Source organism: Dichomitus squalens, assembly GCF_000275845.1.
Source record: "Dichomitus squalens LYAD-421 SS1 unplaced genomic scaffold DICSQscaffold_4, whole genome shotgun sequence".
Taxonomy (NCBI): domain Eukaryota; kingdom Fungi; phylum Basidiomycota; class Agaricomycetes; order Polyporales; family Polyporaceae; genus Dichomitus; species Dichomitus squalens.
The window spans coordinates 1,529,916-1,550,247 of NW_006766886.1; the positions used below are offsets into that span (position 1 = coordinate 1,529,916).

The window sequence follows — 20,332 nt, forward strand, 5'->3', positions numbered from 1 at the left end:
CACTCCGAAACGAGACTAATCAAGGGACATCCTCGCGTCGAGGAAGACGCGGGACCTCGTAAATGCCCCTCGAACCACAACACCATGCGCATATGCACCGCCTACGCAATGGGACGATTCCAAGTTTCAGCAATTGTGAGGGAGACGCCTCAAGGCCGAGTGGCGTAGCCTCTCTTCTCGAGGGAACTCCGACACCACATAGTAGCGGAAGACAGCAAGTATGATAATCATTCATCTATGACTTGTCCTAGAGGAGTCCGCAGCACTGGTCCAGTCCGCCGCAGTAGCATGGCCCGTACCAGCGGCGTTCTCTCTAGACGGGTCGGTCGAGAGCCGCTGTTGGAGCTCGTACTGAGCTAACCAATCTGGTTTCAGCCCTTCCCGCTTCTTTTGGGCGTTCTCAATGTGCTTCTGAATGACTTCCGCTTCTTCAGGAATAGACAGGGCGATGCTCTCTTCCTGCACACCCTCTGTCTTGGGCCGCGCGTTCTACATACGGATGCAATGCATGAGTCAGCGCCCGCAGGAAGAAGCGGAAGCACGAGCTCCGAGACCAGTTGACCCACCTCGCGTCGCCGCTCGTAGGCTAAGGAAATCTGCTTCATGAAGTACAGCTCCTCCCCCGCCGCCATGTACTTCCAGTTCGCTTCGCGCTCTTCCGCAATGAACGGCCGTATACGGACATCTTCCCAATTGACCCCGCGCGCTGCCTCCTCTTCGGTCTTCCCGAAGTAGCGCTCCCGATACGACAGCAAGGCCGTCAGCGATGCCCCTGCTCCGTCAATCCACCGTTCGAGACGCCGTTTGTGATTCAGTGTCGCGCTTCCTGCGAGAAGACTACGGACGACGCCAAATCGGGCTAGCGACCTGGAAGTCTCGCCGCGAACAATAATGTCTGGGACCTTTTGTCCCAACAGGTTGATCCATTCAGCGACGGGATCAACAACTTCCACCATTATGCGGGGCTTGTGGGGGGTGTTTTTGAGCACTCCACCGGTGGGCGTGAGCGAAGGGGCTCACCTCGTTATGGGAGGCTTCCATAAATGATGTTAGTTTCACGTTCGCTGGGTTTCCATCAACGATGGTATCGATATTGAACTGCGCGAGATACGCTGGCAGGAGTATAGGATACGCCGCTATCTGCAGAATGCAACGCTTGAGTCGTCCCCCAATAGCCTGTGAGGCGTGATGCTCACCATCGTCTCTTCCACGGAGGACGGCTCGAAGCGGAAGGAATTGGAGATAGTTGCATCCGCGAGAGACATCGAGCGCGCTGCCTCTATCAATTTGAGCGGGGTCACGCTGAACGGCAGACAAAGGACGTCGTCCGCGCCGTCCTTCCGCAGTGCCTCTGACCAGGGTACTGGTTCAGTAGATTGCACCTTTGGCGAAATCAAATTCCTCGTCGAGAGGGGAGGAAAGACGTAGCCTGTAACGAGACAACTCAATGAACAGCAGTCACCATTGAGTAAGATATATATCGACCTGGCACAGTACTGTTATAGGATTTCCATTAAGTCTTGTCATGATTGGCCTAATAGTAAGGATGAACGTACCAAACAGTGAAGAGCGCCTGAGCTATTTCCTATATGAACAGGGTCATTGCCACTGTATATGAAAGGTTTAGATCTATACCTTTTTGTAATCAGTATCGCCAGCAGACTGCTTAAACAGCGCATTAGCCGTAACCTCCGCATCAATAATCCACGTCGGCAAGTAGACGGCTTGTAGTCGTGAAGGTTTGAGTGCCTCGATGTTGAGACCGGGAAGTATGCGTCGCAGCCATGCGCTGAACATTTTGTTCCCAGTGAACATCGACGTCCAAAAGCTGAGGTCCTCCGCCGCTCTCTCGCGGGACACAACAAATGGGAAGGCTGACCGCGAGCGGGGATGTGAGAATCATGTATGGGCAGGACAGGATGACCGCAACGAATGACCTCTGACTTTGCTGGAGTATGGCCTGTGACCATAGAGGCTGGCCTGACTACATCGCCTGAGTGCAGCAGTTCCGTTGCTCCGTACAGACAGCATGGGGCGCGAAGCAGAACAAGGCAGAGTACAAGTGTGACACGGCCAGTCCGACGTCCGTGTTGCTCGGTGTTGAGGTCAAGACCCTAGACCAAGGTTAGGGCTGAAGCATGGATCACGTGCGTCATACGTGTCCCCAGAGCGCGAAGTGCGGACGCGCGCGACCTCGCAGCCACCAAACGTGTTCTCGTCCCCTCATTCTCTCTGGGTTGTAGGCATGGGGTCTCTTACTTGCTTGCTTTTTCTGGTACTGTCTCTAGTTCTTCTCGTTCATGCGGCAGACCTCTACAAAGTCTTAGAGCGTTAGTTGAAGGCGCGCAGCCCCTCGGCCAAATATGTCTCTAACTGACTATGCTTCTCTAGTCTCCAAATCTGCCTCGGAGCAGGATATTCGCAAGGCGTACAAGAAGCTCAGGTGTGTTTAGTCTCTGTATGCTAACTTCATGTTCCTCACTGATTTATAACAGTCGAAAATATCATCCGGACAAGAACAAGGAACCTGGCGCGGAAGAGAAGTTCGTGGAGATCGCTCATGGTTAGTCCATGGCAACACTAGACCTGGACTTATTGCTGAGCCCTCTTTAGCCTATGAGGTCTTGTCCGACTCTACCAAACGGCAAATCTACGATCGCCATGGCGAGGAAGGTCTCAAGGCGCACGAAGGCGGACATCAGCACCACGCGAACCCCTTCGATATGTTCCAGAGTTTCTTCGGAGGGGGCGGATATGGCGGACATCAAGTGCGCAAGGGCCCCACCTCCACAAGCGAGTTTGAAATCTCACTTGCGGACATCTACACTGGCGCGAGCATCGACTTCATGGTCAAGAAGCGCATCCTGTGTGACCACTGTCGTGGTACCGGCGCCGCCTCTTCGAGCGACATTCACGAATGTAAGGCCTGTAACGGCCAAGGTGTCCGCATTGTTCGCCAGCAGATCATGCCCGGTATGATCACGCAGTCTCAAGTTACGTGCAACGAGTGCGGTGGGCGCGGTCGTGTGATTGGCAAGAAATGCCCTCACTGTAATGGGAACAAAGTGATGGACCACACGCAACACTATACTCTGGAGGTTCCGAAGGGCGCGCCGGAGGGCCATGAGGTCGTGTTTGAAGGCGAGGCGGACGAGAGTCCGGACTGGGAGCCCGGAGATGTTGTCATCAGGATCAGGAGCAAGAAGGAGCGTGGTGGATGGCGGAGGAAGGAGAGCGGGTTGTACTGGAAAGAGACCATATCCATAGAAGAAGTGCGTCCTGCGCTCGTGCCGTTGATCATGCGCTCATGCTCCTCCCAGGCCCTGCTGGGTTTCGAGCGCAACCTAACACACTTAGACGGGCACATCATAGAATTGCAGCGTCATGGTGTAACGCAGCCAGGTAAATATACGCTGCATTGTATGTCCAGGGTTTACTGAAATTTGTTCCAGGCTACGTACAGACTATTAAGGGAGAAGGCATGCCCATCTTCGACACGCCATCGGAACACGGCGACTTGTATGTCGAGTACAACGTCGTTCTCCCTACAGAGATTTCGCCAGAAACTAAGAAGCGTGCGTCTATTGATACTACTTAGAAGCAGCGACAATATCTGACGGACCATGCGTTATCAGGGCTACATGCTGCGTTCCACCCCGAAGCAACCGGGAGCCATCCAACGGACGAGTTATAGACTTATTGGGTTGTAAAGTATATTTGGTTGTATGCCACGCTAATCTTATTTGCTTTGGGTATCCATGCCGAGCATGATGTCGCTCAGCACTGCATGTAGTTCGTAAAGGGGGTGCGGTCCAGGCATTCGTCCTCTCGATTCCGAAGCTTCCCGCTTATGTACAGCCATCGGCGCGCATGCGAGGAGCGATTCGGAGAACAAAACGTGGGCCGCGAATTGTGTGCCTCTGAAAGAGTCAACCCCGCCCAACGGCAGCGAAGAACCTCCACAACACCGCCCCAGGACATCACCGCTCACATACCAGTGCGCCCGGCATGTAATATCACCTCCCTAATGACCCTCGCTAAATCATGTACAGACTATCCTGCGAGCAGATGACAATGACTTTCCCCTCAACACGCCCTCATGCACCGCGCTCTGCTATGCATACCTCACTTGCGGTGGAAGTCCTAGAAAGGGTCATCGACTACTGTTCTGGTATACCTTACACCCTCTGCAACCTGACTCTGACGTGTCGCCAGCTCCTGCCTCGAAGCCGCTAACATCTATCGCTTCTATTTTGATCAAGGGTGCAGACCTGGGAAGGCTCTACTCGTTTTGTGACGTACTCAATGCACAACCAGAACTCAGCCTTCTCATTAGCTCCATCACTATTGTGGTGAATACTGGAATACGGGAGTTGAAAATCCAGCCGACCTTACTCGAGATCGCCCCCGTCGTCCTTCTGACTCTACCCCGCCTATGCCGATGGGAGATTGTTGAGATCTCACCCCGTGGTCACACCTCTCGACTCGATATGTCTGGTACGAGAACTCATAACACCTTCAACTTCCGTTCTCTTGTCTCCTCTCGCAAGTACGGCGCAACATTACGGACCCTGTGCTTACGACGGGTGTGCTATTCCACCTGCGATGACTTGACACGATTCCTCGAGGCCTTTCCTGCCCTGATGGACCTGCGCTGCGAACGCATCACCTTCGGAAAGCCTGGAAACCTCTTCAGGAGAGTCGGTAGATGGTCAAGAGGGGGAAAAACCTAGACACCCACAGTTGGCTAGGTTGGAGGTGAGAACGAGACCATGTTATAGAACGACGCCATCTAAGATTGCTGATCCTGGACATCCCAGATCGACGTCGGAATCGCGAAGGAGGCCGTTGACATGCTCTTGGAAACCCACGCGCGAGTAGATGCCCTCGAGGAGATAATCCTCGATGTGATGAACATATCTCCGGACAACGCGGGTGCGTCCTTAACCAATTAATCCCCGCATAGGTTCATCGCTCACACTCACTACACCAGGACGCTTCATAACCTTCATCTCCCAGTTGCCTCGCGTACGCTGCCTGACCCTCAGTCTTAGGTTGGGCCGCGACGACAAGGAGATGCTTCGGGGACTTAGTCATATGCTCCAAGTCTTGAGGGAGCTATTCAACTCGTCGGTGTTGACAAGCACTTCGCCTGGAGTGGTGGTCCAGCTTGTTACTGCAGCTCCAGGGCACTTCGATCACGCACTCTCCAAGGCAGACGCCATTCAGATACGCCGGGAGTTGGAGGGCCAGCTTCTCCGCATCCCTCTTCAGCGAATGATACTCTACGTCTGGAACATCAAAGCCAATAGAGAACAATTTTGGATAAGTGAACTCGAGCATGATTTTCCAAGACTACGTCCAAGTGGTCTACTTATGTCTCGTGCGGACCGAGGTAAGAGTATCCAAGAAATGATTAGTACGGCCCTGACTTGGTTAGTATTCACCAACATCGGTCATGACGACATTGTCTCTACATTCACCGTCTCTCCAGACAGCAAGTAGGCCGCGACTGGGTCTTCCGACACTACCATTATACTCTGGGAGCTCGAATGTAGACAAACCACCCATCAATGGGTCGCCCACTACGGGGAGGTCACTTGCCTCGCGTTCTCCCTGAATAGCAAGAAGTTAGTGTCCGGTGGCCGAGACCACAGTCTCAACATCTGGGGCCTCAGTCAGGGTGTAGAGCGGCTTGCAAGCCTGAAGGGTCACGCTAAGCCTTTGTCTGTTTGTGCGTGGTCCCCTGGCGGTAACCTGATCGCGTCGTCCGGATCGCTGGACAGAACCATTCGTGTAATGGGATTGGCAGACATTCCAGCTTCAATATGTGCTAGAATTTGAGCTCTCCCTCTCGCACGCTACCAACCTCGTCGTATTCTCCCAGGACTCTCATTGGCTTGCTACAGACAACGGTGGTCCCCTCTGTTACACCTGGCACCCGAAGACAGGTGCCCCTCATGTGACCCTCAGAGGGCACGAAACGCAGATTCGGATCGCAGTCTTCGATGGCGAGAGTAGGCGAATCGCCACTGCGTCCGGAGTGGGAGCCATGTCGTTCGCGTCTGGGATGTCGCGACAGGAGCAGAGCTCCTTGCATTTCGGCGACATCCAACGTGGATTCGTGATATTTCCTTCTCCCCTGACGGTCGGGTGATGCTCTCCGTGGCGGATCACAGAGCACCAGTCATTTGGGACGCAGCCACTGGTGCCGTGTTACGGACCCTGGAGGACCACAAGAAGATCGTGAGGAGGGCGCGCTTCTCCCCGGACGGGAAGTGGGTACATAGTCTCGGCGTCGTATGACGAGGCTGTCCGCCTATGGAGGACTCACGACGGGTTATGCATGGCGACTTTCGCAGAGCACTCTGCGCGAGCGACGCACATCGCGTTTCCCCCCGATGGTGAGGCGTTTGCCTCTGCTGGTCGTGATGGGGCCGTGTACGTGCACCGGTTGTGCGACATTGTGTAGAGTTTCAATCTGTTACTATCGCTCTTTCGTCAGGAATTCAGGTGCATGATCTCAACTTTCAAGCTCATATTGCTATGTATACAATTTATCTTCTTCCCTTATATCATACAATCGAGTAGCTATGTGCGCGATGTGAAACCGGGTGGTACAGGAAACATATGACCAGTGTAGAGTCCGATGCCAGAGGGATCATACTGCATTAGATAAACCGAGAATGTGCGCTCGACGCACACACTACCCACCAACCACCTCACTAGACTGACTGCGCACGGCGAGCCCGTCTCTCCGCCCTTTCCGCCCTGCGCTCCTGCTTCCGCTCCCGTCGTGCCTCACGCCTCTCCTTCCGGAAGTAATTAGAGTCCTCCCGGCGCATGCGCACGTTCTCCCGGAGGACTCTCGCGTTCTCCTTGGCGGTCGACACCCTTCCGCGCACCCGCTCGCTGACCGAAGAAAACAGCCTCTCCCCAGCCGCCCTCAGCTCCTTCGCACGCGTCTTGGCACGCTCGTGCCGCGCCCTAATGTTCTCCCGGACGACCTCGATGGTCGCCTTGGATTGCTCCAACACGCCACCCGTCTGCTCGTTGATCGCCCGCGTGAGGTCGTCAAGCGCGTCCATGATCTCCTGAAGCTCGCTCCGCGTCTGCGTGAACATCATGCGCATGTCGAAGTACTCCGAAAGCGCGCCCGCGAGGCGGGTGCTCAGCGCGTACAGAGACTCGTCTTCGGCGTCCGTAGCACGTGCCTTGCCCTTGCCCTTCGCTGAGGTAGGCGGGGGAGCGATTACAGCGAAGGCAGGACCCTTGGTGAACGCCTGGTTGCTGAGCGCAGGCGTGGGTGGCGTCGGGCGCAGCACGAGATCCGTGGTGGGCCTGAACTTCTCCGGCCAGGTGATGAGTCCACATCCGCAGGCACACACCGACGGTGCGCCAGCACGGTCGGCGTCCTCGGCGGGTGCAGTGGTCGAAGACGGGATTGCCTTGGTTGCAACGGAGGACGTGGACGCAACAGCGTAGGGGCTGACCGCCGCGAAGGCGAAGTCTTTGAGGGAGGACGCGATCAGTCCTACACTGGACGGGCTCGTTGCGGGTGCCGGGAGGGAAGCGTTCATTATCGGCGTCGGAGCGGGACGCGCAACCATGCCGAGTGTGGGAGAAGCACGGCGCATTCCCGGGAGGGGGAGCGACCCGTTCACGAGATAGCCGAGCACAATGGAGAGGATCGCGAACCTGGGGAATCAGAGGTCAGCGCAATACTGTGCACCACATACATATGCGATTCGTACAAAGTGAATGCATGTCGTGACGCGAGGTGGTAACGGGCCCACTGTTCGGACCATGGAAGGAGCGGCCTGAGAGCGCGGCGGACCTTGGCAGGTGATGCCTCCTCGATCTCCTCCTCCTCGACCACGGCTGACCTGCCAGACGTGAAAGCGTGGGAGATGAGTCTACTCCTGACAATGCCGAAGCCGTCCCACTGGTGCTCAGCATCGAGCAGGCGGTCACCAGAAGTGGTCAATTCGCCCTCCTTCTCGAGCTCATCTTGGTTGTGAAGGACAGGGAGGTACAGCGTATGGTCGGGTACGATTATGTTCGCAGACGGAAGGAATACGATAGCGAGCGACGGCCGATCTGTAAGGATAAGAGCACTCTGCTGTGATTGGATGAAGTGAGCTTCCCACAATGATAGGCAGAACGACCTACCTCCTTCCCACCAATAGATAGCACGTTCTCAGTGCGATCGACGATAGAGATGGTATAGTGCGGGTGCGCCGAGCGACCACCAGTGAGCAGCGCTCGGATGTTCTGAGGTACGTCGATCGGCGGGAGCGACGAGAAGCCGCACTGCGTCGCAGCCATGAGCTTCTCAAGCAGTCTGTGAACAACACGATGCTTGGTCTCCGAGGATGTGCCGTACAGGACGATATTGAAGTCGACCGCAGCACTGGAATGGATCTCCGTACGTGCGCCTGCAACCACGCGAGCGTCCGTGGGCGTGGTGGTTGAGCCCGGAACCGCAGCGGGCGCTGTGACGACGTCCGTAGAGCCTTCCGTCTCTGTCTCCCTATCTGACAGGGCTATACCGGTGCCCGTGCCGATGTCCGTGTCGGCGGTGATGTCCTCGTAGGACGGACTAACCGAGTGTGCACCGGGGCTGGTGCTGGTGAGGGGATCAGGGAAGGACAGACGGAGGTCGCGAGAGTGTACGACGGACGTCTGGACTGAGGCATTGAGCGAGTTCGAACGAGACGCACTGAGGGTGCTGACCATGCTCTGGTCGAGGCCGTCCTTGACCTTGCGGTCCTCCTCGGGGTCGTCGAGTGCGGCGTGCCGTGCCACAGCAGCCTCAGACAGTGCAACCATCCTGAACGACAGGGACTGCTGAGACAACTGGAGGATGGGGTCGGCTATTGCTGCATCCTCTTCGGTAACCTCGGGAGAGGCGGCGGGAGGCACCTCGTCGGACCCGTCCTCGATGATACCCTCCCAGCCTTGGATCTCGCCTTCACGAGAGCTACCGAAGCTTGCAAGCGACCTGCGCGAAGGCGGTCTGTAGTCGGAGGCGAGATCTTCACGATCACTATCATCCAGGGAATCGTTGTCCTCGGAGGCCCGAGAGCTGATGTCCAGCCAGTCGGAGTCAGACAGAGACTCAACTTCGGAGAGATTGTTCAAATCATTGGAATCCATGATCGTAGTACTGGTGGTGTAAGGAAAGAAAAAACGTAGCCCAGGACTAGCACGGGTAGTAAGAGAGTGTGCAGTCAGGAGAAGGGAACACAGGGACGCGTCGCTTGATACTTATACGACTCGGTGCCGGGCAGTTGACGACTGTTTACCCAAATAGGCTGCGCCGTGCTATCTAATCTGCCTCACGCTAGCGGACGCTGACAAGCATTCCATTCGACCTTCCGTTGCCCTCCTCCTCGCTGCGTATCTCAGGCCAACGAGTTTCTCAGGAAGGCCTGCCAATGAACAATTCTGTGTATTCAAAGAGCGTCAAGCCGTGGGGTGGCTTTCACAGAGCGGGACAACCAAGGGCGTTAGAACCGATTGAGTACTAGTACCGGGTTTGTGCCTCATGACTCCTGGATGGTATTAGATGATGACTTCAGTCGGCTGATGGGGCTATTCTTTCGTGGGCATGGCCAGTTTCCCACGCCGTATTGGGGTTTCTGGTGGCCATCGATATTACCTGTTGCGAGTTTGAGAGCGGGACGGCGAGCCGTCTGGCGGTATCGTGGTACCGGCCTTGTGATGTCCATACTGGATTGCGAGATTATTGATAGAACACGCCATCTCGCTACATCGTGTACTGGGCCGTGTAGCCCTGTGCAACGTCCACGTTGTAAAGAACACGATGAGTACGCATTGACAGGGCACTGCGCCGACGTGGAGGGAAGACACGATGCATCTGGTGGTCTGACATGCGCAGGGCTCGCGCGCGTCATGGACTAATAGACTTCCATCATCTAATCTATGTTATCTAGAATATCTTATCAGATAACTTATAACACCTTCCATGAGCACGGCAGTCTGTCGGACCACGGTCACGTACTCTTTCCACCTGAGTCAACCATGTCGCCCACTCCTCTCCTCTTGACCACTTCGTACGACCTCGGAGAATGTTCATACACCTCCCAGAAGACGTCTGGCTCGATGTCTTCCGCTACCTCGAAGTGCAGGACGTCCTAACCCTCAGGAAGGTCGGCGTTGCATCCTCTCACGGCGTATCGCGTGATCGCTTACAACGAGCACGACCGCTATTTCCTGCTCGCTACCTCCTGCTGGCAGACATGTCGTACCCTGCACATCTTGGGCGGGAATGACTACGTATGGCACCGGCTCATCGCCGAGTTTCCACTTCCCATCGACGTGCCATTTGACACGCGCCCTACGGCCCTGCCCGCCGACGAGCTGCAGCGACTCGCAATCAAGGCCATTAGGCTCGACGCGAATTGGAGGAGCCCGAAGACGCGTGTAAAGCGCACCCGCGCGCTGCTGAATGACAAGAGCGGCCAGTATGTCGACCATATGCAGTTTCTGCCTGGGGGCAAATGGCTCTGGACGGCGCAGCGCACGCTCAAGCGCGAAGCAACGTACACACGGATGAACCTATGGTCGCTCGATGATGTCGACAACGCGCGTCGCGTGTGGTCCGCAGAGGTGTCCGGCATATACCGCAGCTGTACCGTTGTGCAAACCGGCGAGGACGACTTCGCGACGTTAGTTGCAGGCGTCTGTGACCAGCGAGAGTGAGTGCTGCCGACTCGGTCGTCTTGCGCACGACATTGACAAACATGCCGTCTCCAGGGTCATTGAGATACATAAAATCTCGCTGGAGGACTCTCCTACAAATTTCCAGTACGGTTTGTACCACCCCAACTATCCACTTTACCAACCGCCGGCCCCAGTCAAGTCCAGACAGCTGCAGGTCGTACCACATCCTCGCGCGCCTCATCTTCGGCCAATCATCAGTGAGATTGCTGGTCACGGGGGTGTGCTGATCGTGACCGTTTTCGCACTGGATACGGGCGGGGGGGCAGGGTCGCTTCAAATTATGTTCGTTAATCCTGAGACGGGCGCGACGAAGTGGATCGACCCTTCATTCGCACAGGTGCGTAGCGACTTCAGCGCAAAGTCCGATTTCTCATATCATTGCCAGCCATTCTCTTTCCTCTGGGTTCGCGTATGGGGCGAATATCTCTTTCTGATCGGTCAAGTCGACGAAGACTTCGTTGTGCGGGCATATAGAATGCCTCAACCCTTCCCTGGTTCTCCGAGTAGGACGCCTCGCGCCAGCCCGCCAAGGACGACGACACCTCTCCAGGAAGCGGAGGAAGATGAGTACGCCTATACGGACCTTGGGCCTGTGGTAGCGCAGTTCGTTGGTCCAACTCCGATGGCCGTACCGAGGCATCATATTCCCCATGTCTCCTTCGCCGTAGCGGAACCAAGCCTCTCCGCGATCATGTTTTATCACTCTAGCCAACCCCACCGTGCCCAACTGCTGCGCTTCTCCTTCGACGTCTCTGGCGAGGGCGTCACGTTGAGCGACATGTCGTCCAAAGACTTCCACATCGGAGACGAGTCGTCCCCGCAGCTCGCGCAGGTGGGCGCGCTGGGGTTCCGGGCGGTGTGGCTGGAGCACAACTGGGAGACGCAGCAGAACCGCGTCATGAAGCTCGCATTTGACCCGCATACTGGTGCGGCGAAGGTGGGGATGCTGATTCCGCCTGACCCGGAGCTGCCGTTCACGCCGAATATGTGTCATTCGTTGGCCTTTGACGAGGTTACGGGGAGACTTTGCTTGGCGATGTACGACGGGAATGTTTATCTACTAGATTTTGTTTGAAATGTATTCTCTGAATGAATAAACGTCGGAAATTGGGTACCCTTGCGATCCAATTACTCGACTCTTTCTCTGAAGGATTTAACAGACGCAGCGTTGCCGACGGACGCGCCGCAGTGGCACGCGACTCACGTGTGCGCATATAATTATGTATGACCACATCTGACTCGAGTATGTGCAGTACTCAGATCGCCGGTGTCCAAACCAACTCTGCCAACGCACATCTCCCGTGTTTTACGGTGCATCTTCTCCTCTACCATCACCTTCACTCCTTTCGAAAGTTGTGGAGGACAATATCGTCGACCAGCAAGATCGGAGCTGACGGGGATTTGTCGATCTCTCACCACGTGGCCGTAAAAGATTAAGATTATCGACTAGAATCGGCGGGCGGTCGTGGCGTCACGCAAGGCTTAGTTTCTGCAAGTAGCCCTCCCGGCAGACAATACTCTTGCTACGTCCCGCATCTCCCCTGCCGTGTCTCGCATTCGGCGACACAGCCCACCTTCGCACCCGCCATGGAGCAGGAACTCAACCAATTCGTACAGGCCATTCTGATTGCCTCCGATCCGCTGCAGAGTTCCCTCCACCAACAGGCCCTCGAGTACCTCTCCGCAATCCAACAGAACCCCTCGACATGGCGCCTCGCCCTCGCGGTGTTTGTGGAGGAGGGTCCGAACGGCAGCAGGAAACATCCCCCTCAGGTCCGGTTCTTCGCACTGCGGGTGCTCGACGATTTTCTCGACAACCGGTGAGACCTCTGCCTCCTCTAACTCGGCACGTTGACTTAACAGCAATGGCGCATCCTATGCAAGTTTTGAGCCACTAGACGACGATACCTTTCAGACGCTCCGACAATCTCTCTTGACATACATCCAATCCGAATACCTCTTCGGGTCTGCCGAAGCGGAAGCTTCGTGTGAGTCCATTGACGACTCGTATGCCATACCTCACTGACCTCATTACTCGTTCGCATCGAATGTAGTCCTCCGTAACAAGTTCGCGCACACCCTCACTCTCTTCTTTCTCTGCACTTACGTAGACAAATGGCCCACTTTCTTCACCGACTTCTTCGCGCTCATCCGCCCGGCGGAGTCCACTTCCCAAACGACATACAACCACCACATCTCCCTCCTTCTCTTCCACATCGTCCTCGAGATCTCCGGGGAGGTCGCGGACCAGCTGATCAAGGCCGCGCGTACGTTCAACCCCGACCGCCATGCACGCGACTCGCGTGTGCGTGACGCCGTGCGCGAACGGGACGCGGCCCGGATCAACGAGGCCGTCCTCACCATCGTCGCAGACGGCGTCGAGCGCATGGGTCGTCTGCGGAAGAGCGAGCTGTGCCCCGCGACGGAGCGAGAGCTGGACTCAGCCATCGAGGTTGTGGACTGGGGCGTGCGGACCTTCGCGTCGTACGTCGGCTGGATCGACATCAACCTCACCGTGACGCGCGACACCGTCCCGCTGCTCTTCACGCTCCTATCGGACCCCTCGTTGCCCATCCGCCTGGCGACGGCGCTCGCGCTCACGCGGATCGTGGCGAAGGGCTTGAAGGAGCCCGCGGACAAGCTGCAGCTGGTCAAGGTGCTCTCGCTCGGGCAGGTCCTCGAGGCGCTCGAGGAGCGGACCCGCGCCGAGCAGAAGAGCCGGGGCTCCGACACGGACGAGGGCGAAGAGTCCTATCGGGAGGCGCTCGGTAAGCTGCTCAACGTCCTCGGCCTAGAACTGTGCAAGTTGACCGACGTGAGTGCGCCTTGCTCTGCTTTCTGCCGGATGGCTGGGGATCCGTTGGAACGCGTTTGATGCTAACTCGTCTCGTGGATTGTTATAGGAGTCGCCCGACGAGAGCGTGCGTCCCGAAGCGACCCAGCTGCTCAACCAGGTGCTGCCTGTCATGCTGCGCTTCTTGGCCGACGAGTACGACGACACTTGCTCGACGGTGTTCCCTCTGCTACAAACTGTTTTGCTCACTGTATGTGTCGTGCTCACGTACAATGCAAATTTTCGTATCATGTTGACTTACATACCATAGTACAAGCGACAACGAAAATCTTCCACAGATCCGCTAGATCCCGCAAAACGGTCGTTCCTTTCATCACTGCTCTCCGTCATCCTAGAGAAACTCAAGTGGGATGAGGAGTCGGACCCAGAAGACATGGATGAGGACGACAAAGCCGCGTTCGAGGAATTGCGAAAGGTAGTTACGTTATTTCTTGTCTTCTAGACGGCATCTTACCTTGCTACAGGAGCTTAGAACATTCATGGACTCGACACTTCTGATAGATCCTGAACTCGTTACAGAATCTGTTCGCACACTAGCCCTAAACACGCTCACTGCATACCAGAATGGTGTCGCACTGAAATGGAACGACGCTGAGCTGGCCGTCTACCTCGTATACATCTTTGGCGAAATTAACAAAAGTGAGTAGTCTAACCTCATCACCTCGGTTTCTATAGCAAGAGTCTCATGTTACCCAGCTGGAGGCAAGGGTCGAGCCGCTTTCTGCCAATCACCAACCATGACCCGTGACAAGCGAAAAGAGACCGACTTCTCGGAATACCCGCTTACAAGCCACGGCGAAATGCTCTACGCTCTCGTACAATCTGGCATCTCGGATTACCCGCACAAAACCGTTTCCATGCAGTTCTTCGAGACCGCCGCGCGATACGGCGACTTCTTCAAGGTGCGAAAAGAGTGCATCATGCCAACCCTCCAGGCCATGCTCGGCGTCCGGTAAGTCGCAACTGGATCGTACCCCAAGAGGTGTTCTCAAACGTCACGAATGCAGAGCGCTGCACAGTCCAGATTCGAGCACAAGATCTCGCGTCTTTTACCTCTTTTACCGCTTCATTCGAGAAGACCGGAACGAAATCCCGCCAGACCTCGCTATTTCGCTTCTTGACGGCTTCCGTGACCTCCTTGTAATTCATGTTGAGCTTCCCGAGCTCGAGGATCCGCAATCGCAAGATATGCTGACAGAGGCTGTTTCGGCGTCGACGATCTTCGACTCACAATTATACCTGTTCGAGGCAGCTGGGACGCTCGTCTCGCTACTGCACAAGACCCCTGACCAGGCAGCTGCGCTGCTCCTCTCGGTTGTACGACCACTATTGGACGACCTATCCGCGAGCCTGCAGGCGGTGAAGGGCCCGGAAGATGTTTTGCCGATTTTAAGGATTCACCATATCATCATGGCCTTAGGTAATATCGCGAAGGGCTTCCCCGAGTATCCGAGCCCTGTCCCAGAGGGGTACGTCGCTCCGCCATTGGATGTCTTCAGAGAAGTTGGCCAGGCTATTCTCGTCTGCCTAGAAGCCATGAACGTCTTCCGGGTTGTGCGCGATGCGGTATGTATGCTCGGGTAAGATAGCGTATTAACCATCGTGTTGACAAGTTTCCTATAGACACGCTTCGCCTTCGCTCGGATCCTCGCCACGACAGGATCCAACGTGGCGCAGCTCATCCCGACGCTCATGGCGAACCTCCTGGCGCATTTCGAACCGACGGAGCTGATTGACTTCATGAACTTTATCGGGCTCTCTATCCACAAGCTGCAGGAAGACATGTCGGACGTCCTCGACCAGCTTGTCGGCCCGCTGAGTGCGCACATCAATGGCATCCTAGCGCAACCTGTCACGGGTACGGACGACCAGGTTACGCAAGTCGATACCAAGCGTGCATACCTCGGCCTTCTCATCAGTATCCTCTCTTCCAAGCTCCATGCCGTGTTCATCTCTGATCGTGAGTCTACCTGTAATACTAAGGGTCTTGCCTCACGCAGCGTCTGATCACGTATTTCAGGTAACAAAGGTCAGCTAGAGGTCTTGCTGGAGAGCATGCTGCGCTTGGCAGAGGATCCTTCGGATCTTGTAAGTGAGAAAGCTGCATTCCAATTTCTCGGCCGCTGTGTCTCCGTCTGGGCCGAGCCGCCAAAGGCTCCTGGTGCACAACAGATCCTGCCTGGATTTGAGCGCTTCGTGTACGAGCGCATGGTCCCAAGCGCCTTCGCCGTCCTCTCTTTGCCACAGTTCAACATCAAGGACGGACAGATCGTTGTTGTAAGTTTGCCTAATCATGCTCTATAGACAAGCTTCACTGATCTCCCACGAAGGTTCTCCAGGAAATTGCCAACTTCCTGCAAACTGTCTCGAGGACGCGCGGGCAGGAGGCTTTCGACTTCTTCGTCTCGGTCTTCCTCCCGTCCCAGAACTGGCCGCAGCCCACTGCGGTCGAGTTTGCGACGAAGATGCGCGACCTCGACGGGAAGGCGTTCCGAAAATATTTCACCGATTTCGTACGTGCCTCTCGCGCAGGCTCATGAGGTCCAACATCCCTGGCACCTCTGCGACGACAGCCGTCACTCGATATCCAACGTATTTTTATGTCATGTCTCGTCTCACGTCACTCCACATTACGCGCTACGCACTCCTCACTGCTGTCTACTAGTGCATACATTACCCGTTGTCGCCTGCCTATCTAAACTCACAAATCTGTCGCAACGTTATTGCATTTCTCCGTTGTTCTTCGCCGGCCTCATGATCCGTTGCAATCAGTAACACCACTGTATCAACCACCCCCATTGTACCTATGCAAGCCCTCTGTCCGTAATACTGTAGTTGCTAGTGATAGTTGCTCGCTAGAGGAAAGAGACTAAGATTAGCCCCCTGTATGCACGCATCCTGAGCCTCATCATCATCCATCAAGATCTTAGGGAGAATCTCTGAGGCGCTAATTCTGCATGCGTCTTCGGAACCGGCGCTAGGCCGCCTGAGTCTTACCGCAGCCTTAGTTCAGCCACTCCCCTGTACCTTGTCTCTATTCCCTGTTCTGCAGCTCTTTGGCTCACGAAGGATCCCATCATGGCTGCGGGTATGTGCTACTCAGAATAAACGCATGCAGAACCCGAACCGACGTTGTGCTTCAAAGTTCCGCGAATGAGAGGGGGCAAGACTCGAATTGTGAGGCGATCTATAATGACAGTAAGAGGTGATCTTGTCTGACCACACACGACAGAAACCCGCGCGCAAGGTACGGTGTGTCCTGCAGCATGAACAGCATCCGGTGCGCTCTCTGACCGCCCGGCGAATTCCTGCTGCCTGTCTGTTTGTTGCCTTTACTCAGCATGGGCCGGACGTCTCCGTGGACGAGACTTGGGCGAAGCTGTCCCAGAACATCATCGAGATTCAGAATCACAATGCTGCGAACCTCTCGTTCGAAGAGAACCATCGCTATGCGTACAACATGGTCCTGTACAAGAACGGCGACAAGCTGTACAAGGGCTCGACGCAGCTCGTGGCGGAGAATCTCGACAAGCTTGCAAAGGAGTACATCATCCCCGCCTTTCCGACAGGCGTCATAGAGGACGCGGTGCAGAAGGCCCAAGAGAGCGAGAGGTTGCTGAAGGCGCTGAAGAAGGTCTGGGATGACCATGTGTCGAGTCTGTCAAAGCTACGGGACGTGCTGAGGTACATGGTGAGTGATGCCTTTCTCCTGATCGGAAGAATGCACACGAAGACGTCTGCGCATGTGTTTGTGTCTCAGGATCGCGTTTATACTAAGAACGCTGACGTCCCTCCAATATGGGATGCCGGTCTTATACTGTTCATCAAGCATATCGTCAAGAACCCGATCGAGGACTATGTCATCTCCGCCATCCTCACCCTCATTCAGACCGAGCGTGACGGCTTCACGATCAACCGCTCATCTGTCAAAGGGTGCGTCGACGTCTTTCTCCAGTTGGAAGACACTTCAAGGCGAGAGCCGCTGTCGATATACCGCCGCGACATCGAGCCGGCTGTGCTGAGGGAGAGTGAAGTGTTTTACAAGAAAGAGGGAGAGCGTCTGCTAGAGACGTGCGATGCGCCGGAGTACTTGCGACGAGTGAGTGTCCGTACATATGTTGCTCTGGACGTTTTTGATCGTAGGCAGGTGGAGGCGCGCTTCCATGAAGAAGAGTCCCGGACACATCACATTCTTTCTACGCTAACAACTCTCCCACTGCAAAGGATACTTGAGCAGCATCTGGTTACGCCGCATTTATCGACTGTCATCAACATGCCAAACTCGGGTCTGGACGCCATGATTGATTCGGAGAAAGTAGACGACCTTGCGCGCCTGTACCGTCTCTTCACCAAAGTCTCTGCTGGTATCCCTTGTTTGCGGAAGTCGCTACGAGAAACAGTCATCCGCAGAGGAAAGGAGATTAACGAGTCGAGCAGTGCCGCAGGTGGGGAAGGCGCAGACTCGGGGGAGGAGAACGGCGGCGCGGCGTCAGCAAGAGGCAAAGGCAAGGCCAAGGCGCGTCCACCAAACGCGGCTTCGCAAACACTTTCGCTAGCCCTCAAGTGGGTGCAGGACGTGCTCGACCTCAAGGACAGGTTTGACAGAATTTGGTTAAAGGCGTTCCAGAGCGACCGCGACCTCGAGAGCAGCATGAACGAGGTATGCTGACTTGTTCTGGGTCTCGCTCGTGTCGCTCACAGTATATAGGCATTCGAGACGTTCATCAACCTCAATGAGAAAGCGCCAGAGTTCATATCTCTGTTCATCGACGAGAACCTGAAGAAGGGTCTCAAGGGGGTATGTAGCGTGCACATACGCTCGGCAGTCTTCTTGCTCACCTCTGTTGCAGAAATCCGAAACCGAAGTCGACGCTGTGTTGGACAAGACGATCACTGTCTTCCGCTACATCACGGACAAAGACGTGTTTGAACGGTATTACAAGGGCCACCTTGCCAAGCGTCTACTGCTTGGCCGATCCGTCTCGGACGATGCGGAACGTGGCATGCTCGGGAAGCTCAAGATCGAATGCGGATACCAGTTCACGCAGAAGTTGGAGGGCATGTTCCACGACATGAAGCTCTCAAGTGACACCATGGCGGCGTATCGAGATCATCTTGCGAAGAATGCAGTGGTACGCTGTCTGATCCTCGTTCTGCCTAGGGTTCCTTCACTTACTATGCAACAGCATGAGGACATCGAGATGTCTGTCATCGTTATGACCTCGACCTTCTGGCCTATGTCCCATACCGCTGTGCCATGTACCTTCCCGGAGGAGCTCATCAAGGCCGCCAAATCTTTCGAGCGCTTCTACCTATCCCGCCACAGTGGCCGTCGTCTTACATGGCAGCCCTCTCTTGGTAATGCGGACGTACGCGTACAGTTCAGGTCGAGACAACACGACTTGAACGTGTCTACGTTTGCTCTGGTTATTCTACTGCTCTTCGAGAACATTATCGATGACCAGTTCCTCACCTACGAGGTAGGATTCGACGTACAGCTCATTGAGACAGTGGTTGATTGGCGCCGCTCATGACAGGAAATCAAGTCTGCGACGTCAATCCAGGATGTCGAGCTGAGGCGACAACTGCAGTCGCTCGCGTGCGCGAAATACAAGATCCTGAAAAAGCACCCACCAGGACGTGACATCATCCCGACGGACTCGTTCTCTTTTAACGTCGACTTCTCAGCGCCGCTGCAGAAGATCAAGATCAGCACCATTGCGTCGCGTGTAGAGAACACGGAGGAGCGCAAGGAGACGAAGGATCGTATCGACGAGGAGCGGCGCCATCAAACCGAGGTGCGTTGCGGATTCCATACGGTCAGGCTCCTTCTGTATCGCTGACGCCGCTTTCGTCCTAGGCGTGCATCGTCCGTATTATGAAGGACAGGAAACATATGACACACAACGACCTCATCAACGAGGTGACGCGCCAGCTAGCGAGCCGGTTCCAGCCAAATCCCGTTAATATCAAGAAGCGTATAGAAGGTCTAATTGAGGTGGGACTCGGGCCCGTCGTTGCCCTTTTTTATATACCAACTGACACCGTCTAGCGCGAATATTTGGAGAGGTGCGAGGACCGCAAATCGTACAATTACCTAGTACGTTGCTCTTTCCACTTTGTCATGCTTTGCCCGCTGATGCAGGGAACCCAGGCATGAACCAGCGCATGTATCAATACCTGTATCATCTGTGTATCATTGTTGTCTTGCTCTGACAATCCATCCTCTGTTGTACTGCTCTGGAGCGGCTCAAATGAGCGTGGAGGCGACCGTCGACGTTGCGAACGTCAGGTGTGCCCGCTTCCCGCGGTGGAATCCTGTCGATCTGCAGCAGTTTGAAAGCGTGGATACCCTCAGCGAGTCAAGCTGAGCAGTGTGCGCAAGGAGCACAGTGAGTACGTCATCTTGTTTGACCTTTACCTGGGCAACGAGACTGCTTATTTGTAGTGTCGTCAGATGCAAAGGCCTCCGAAGTAAGCCATCAGCTATCAGCGTCGACTACCTATGGGTGGAGCCTCTTAACCGAAAGAAGTGTAGGTCCTTGGGAGGTTGAATGTTGGTACGGCATCAATTACCTCCCACTGATCCAGGCGAAGGAAGACGAGGAGGGCTGCTGGTTCAAGGAGGATAGGCGATGGTCCGTAATACCCGACAGGATCGGACAGGAAGGTGAATCAGTGACTGGAGTACTGAAGGTAAGGATGTTCTTGGAGCAGTTCGCAGAACGA

General features: G+C 55.3%; 7 protein-coding genes across 7 annotated transcripts; 5 read left to right on the forward strand and 2 right to left on the reverse strand.

Annotated features, from left to right (window-relative positions):
• Window positions 1-231: 231 nt before the first annotated feature.
• DICSQDRAFT_159896 (uncharacterized protein) lies at window positions 232-2,051 on the reverse strand (the record flags this gene model as incomplete). Its single annotated transcript, XM_007362667.1, has 8 exons — window positions 1,938-2,051; window positions 1,636-1,874; window positions 1,557-1,585; window positions 1,486-1,496; window positions 1,197-1,429; window positions 1,021-1,140; window positions 567-965; window positions 232-489 (listed from the first exon to the last, which is right to left on the reverse strand). Exons 1-8 carry the CDS (start codon window positions 2,029-2,031, stop codon window positions 232-234), a joined length of 1,383 nt encoding a protein of 460 aa, XP_007362729.1. The 5' UTR covers window positions 2,032-2,051.
• A 160-nt stretch (window positions 2,052-2,211) lies between these two features.
• On the forward strand, window positions 2,212-3,719 carry DICSQDRAFT_178479 (DnaJ-domain-containing protein). The gene is made up of 7 exons (XM_007362668.1): window positions 2,212-2,330; window positions 2,392-2,443; window positions 2,496-2,563; window positions 2,614-3,272; window positions 3,321-3,402; window positions 3,453-3,575; window positions 3,636-3,719. The coding sequence occupies exons 1-7, from the start codon at window positions 2,246-2,248 to the stop codon at window positions 3,692-3,694; spliced, it is 1,128 nt and encodes a 375-aa protein (XP_007362730.1). The 5' UTR covers window positions 2,212-2,245; the 3' UTR covers window positions 3,695-3,719.
• Window positions 3,720-4,490: 771 nt separating this feature from the next.
• Window positions 4,491-5,505, forward strand: DICSQDRAFT_167081 (uncharacterized protein; the record flags this gene model as incomplete). The annotated part of the gene is made up of 4 exons (XM_007362669.1): window positions 4,491-4,700; window positions 4,821-4,935; window positions 4,994-5,395; window positions 5,441-5,505. The coding sequence occupies 4 exons, from the start codon at window positions 4,491-4,493 to the stop codon at window positions 5,503-5,505; spliced, it is 792 nt and encodes a 263-aa protein (XP_007362731.1).
• A 1,026-nt stretch (window positions 5,506-6,531) lies between these two features.
• Window positions 6,532-9,159, reverse strand: DICSQDRAFT_100420 (uncharacterized protein; the record flags this gene model as incomplete). The annotated part of the gene is made up of 3 exons (XM_007362670.1): window positions 6,532-7,698; window positions 7,755-8,100; window positions 8,151-9,159. 3 exons carry the CDS (start codon window positions 9,157-9,159, stop codon window positions 6,726-6,728), a joined length of 2,328 nt encoding a protein of 775 aa, XP_007362732.1. The 3' UTR covers window positions 6,532-6,725.
• A 913-nt stretch (window positions 9,160-10,072) lies between these two features.
• Window positions 10,073-11,867, forward strand: DICSQDRAFT_80777 (uncharacterized protein). Its single transcript, XM_007362671.1, has 4 exons — window positions 10,073-10,175; window positions 10,264-10,724; window positions 10,783-11,086; window positions 11,135-11,867. Exons 1-4 carry the CDS (start codon window positions 10,095-10,097, stop codon window positions 11,822-11,824), a joined length of 1,536 nt encoding a protein of 511 aa, XP_007362733.1. The 5' UTR covers window positions 10,073-10,094; the 3' UTR covers window positions 11,825-11,867.
• Window positions 11,868-12,039: 172 nt separating this feature from the next.
• Window positions 12,040-16,483, forward strand: DICSQDRAFT_80781 (ARM repeat-containing protein). The gene is made up of 11 exons (XM_007362672.1): window positions 12,040-12,569; window positions 12,634-12,737; window positions 12,804-13,564; window positions 13,653-13,793; window positions 13,854-14,018; window positions 14,068-14,242; window positions 14,300-14,555; window positions 14,611-15,169; window positions 15,227-15,563; window positions 15,624-15,880; window positions 15,934-16,483. Exons 1-11 carry the CDS (start codon window positions 12,337-12,339, stop codon window positions 16,141-16,143), a joined length of 3,198 nt encoding a protein of 1,065 aa, XP_007362734.1. The 5' UTR covers window positions 12,040-12,336; the 3' UTR covers window positions 16,144-16,483.
• A 143-nt stretch (window positions 16,484-16,626) lies between these two features.
• On the forward strand, window positions 16,627-19,836 carry DICSQDRAFT_100428 (Cullin-domain-containing protein). The gene is made up of 13 exons (XM_007362673.1): window positions 16,627-16,691; window positions 16,749-16,780; window positions 16,836-16,850; window positions 16,944-17,294; window positions 17,364-17,702; window positions 17,751-18,263; window positions 18,312-18,401; window positions 18,454-18,735; window positions 18,790-19,083; window positions 19,141-19,401; window positions 19,464-19,601; window positions 19,656-19,703; window positions 19,758-19,836. Exons 1-13 carry the CDS (start codon window positions 16,682-16,684, stop codon window positions 19,761-19,763), a joined length of 2,379 nt encoding a protein of 792 aa, XP_007362735.1. The 5' UTR covers window positions 16,627-16,681; the 3' UTR covers window positions 19,764-19,836.
• The last annotated feature ends 496 nt before the right edge of the window (window positions 19,837-20,332 follow it).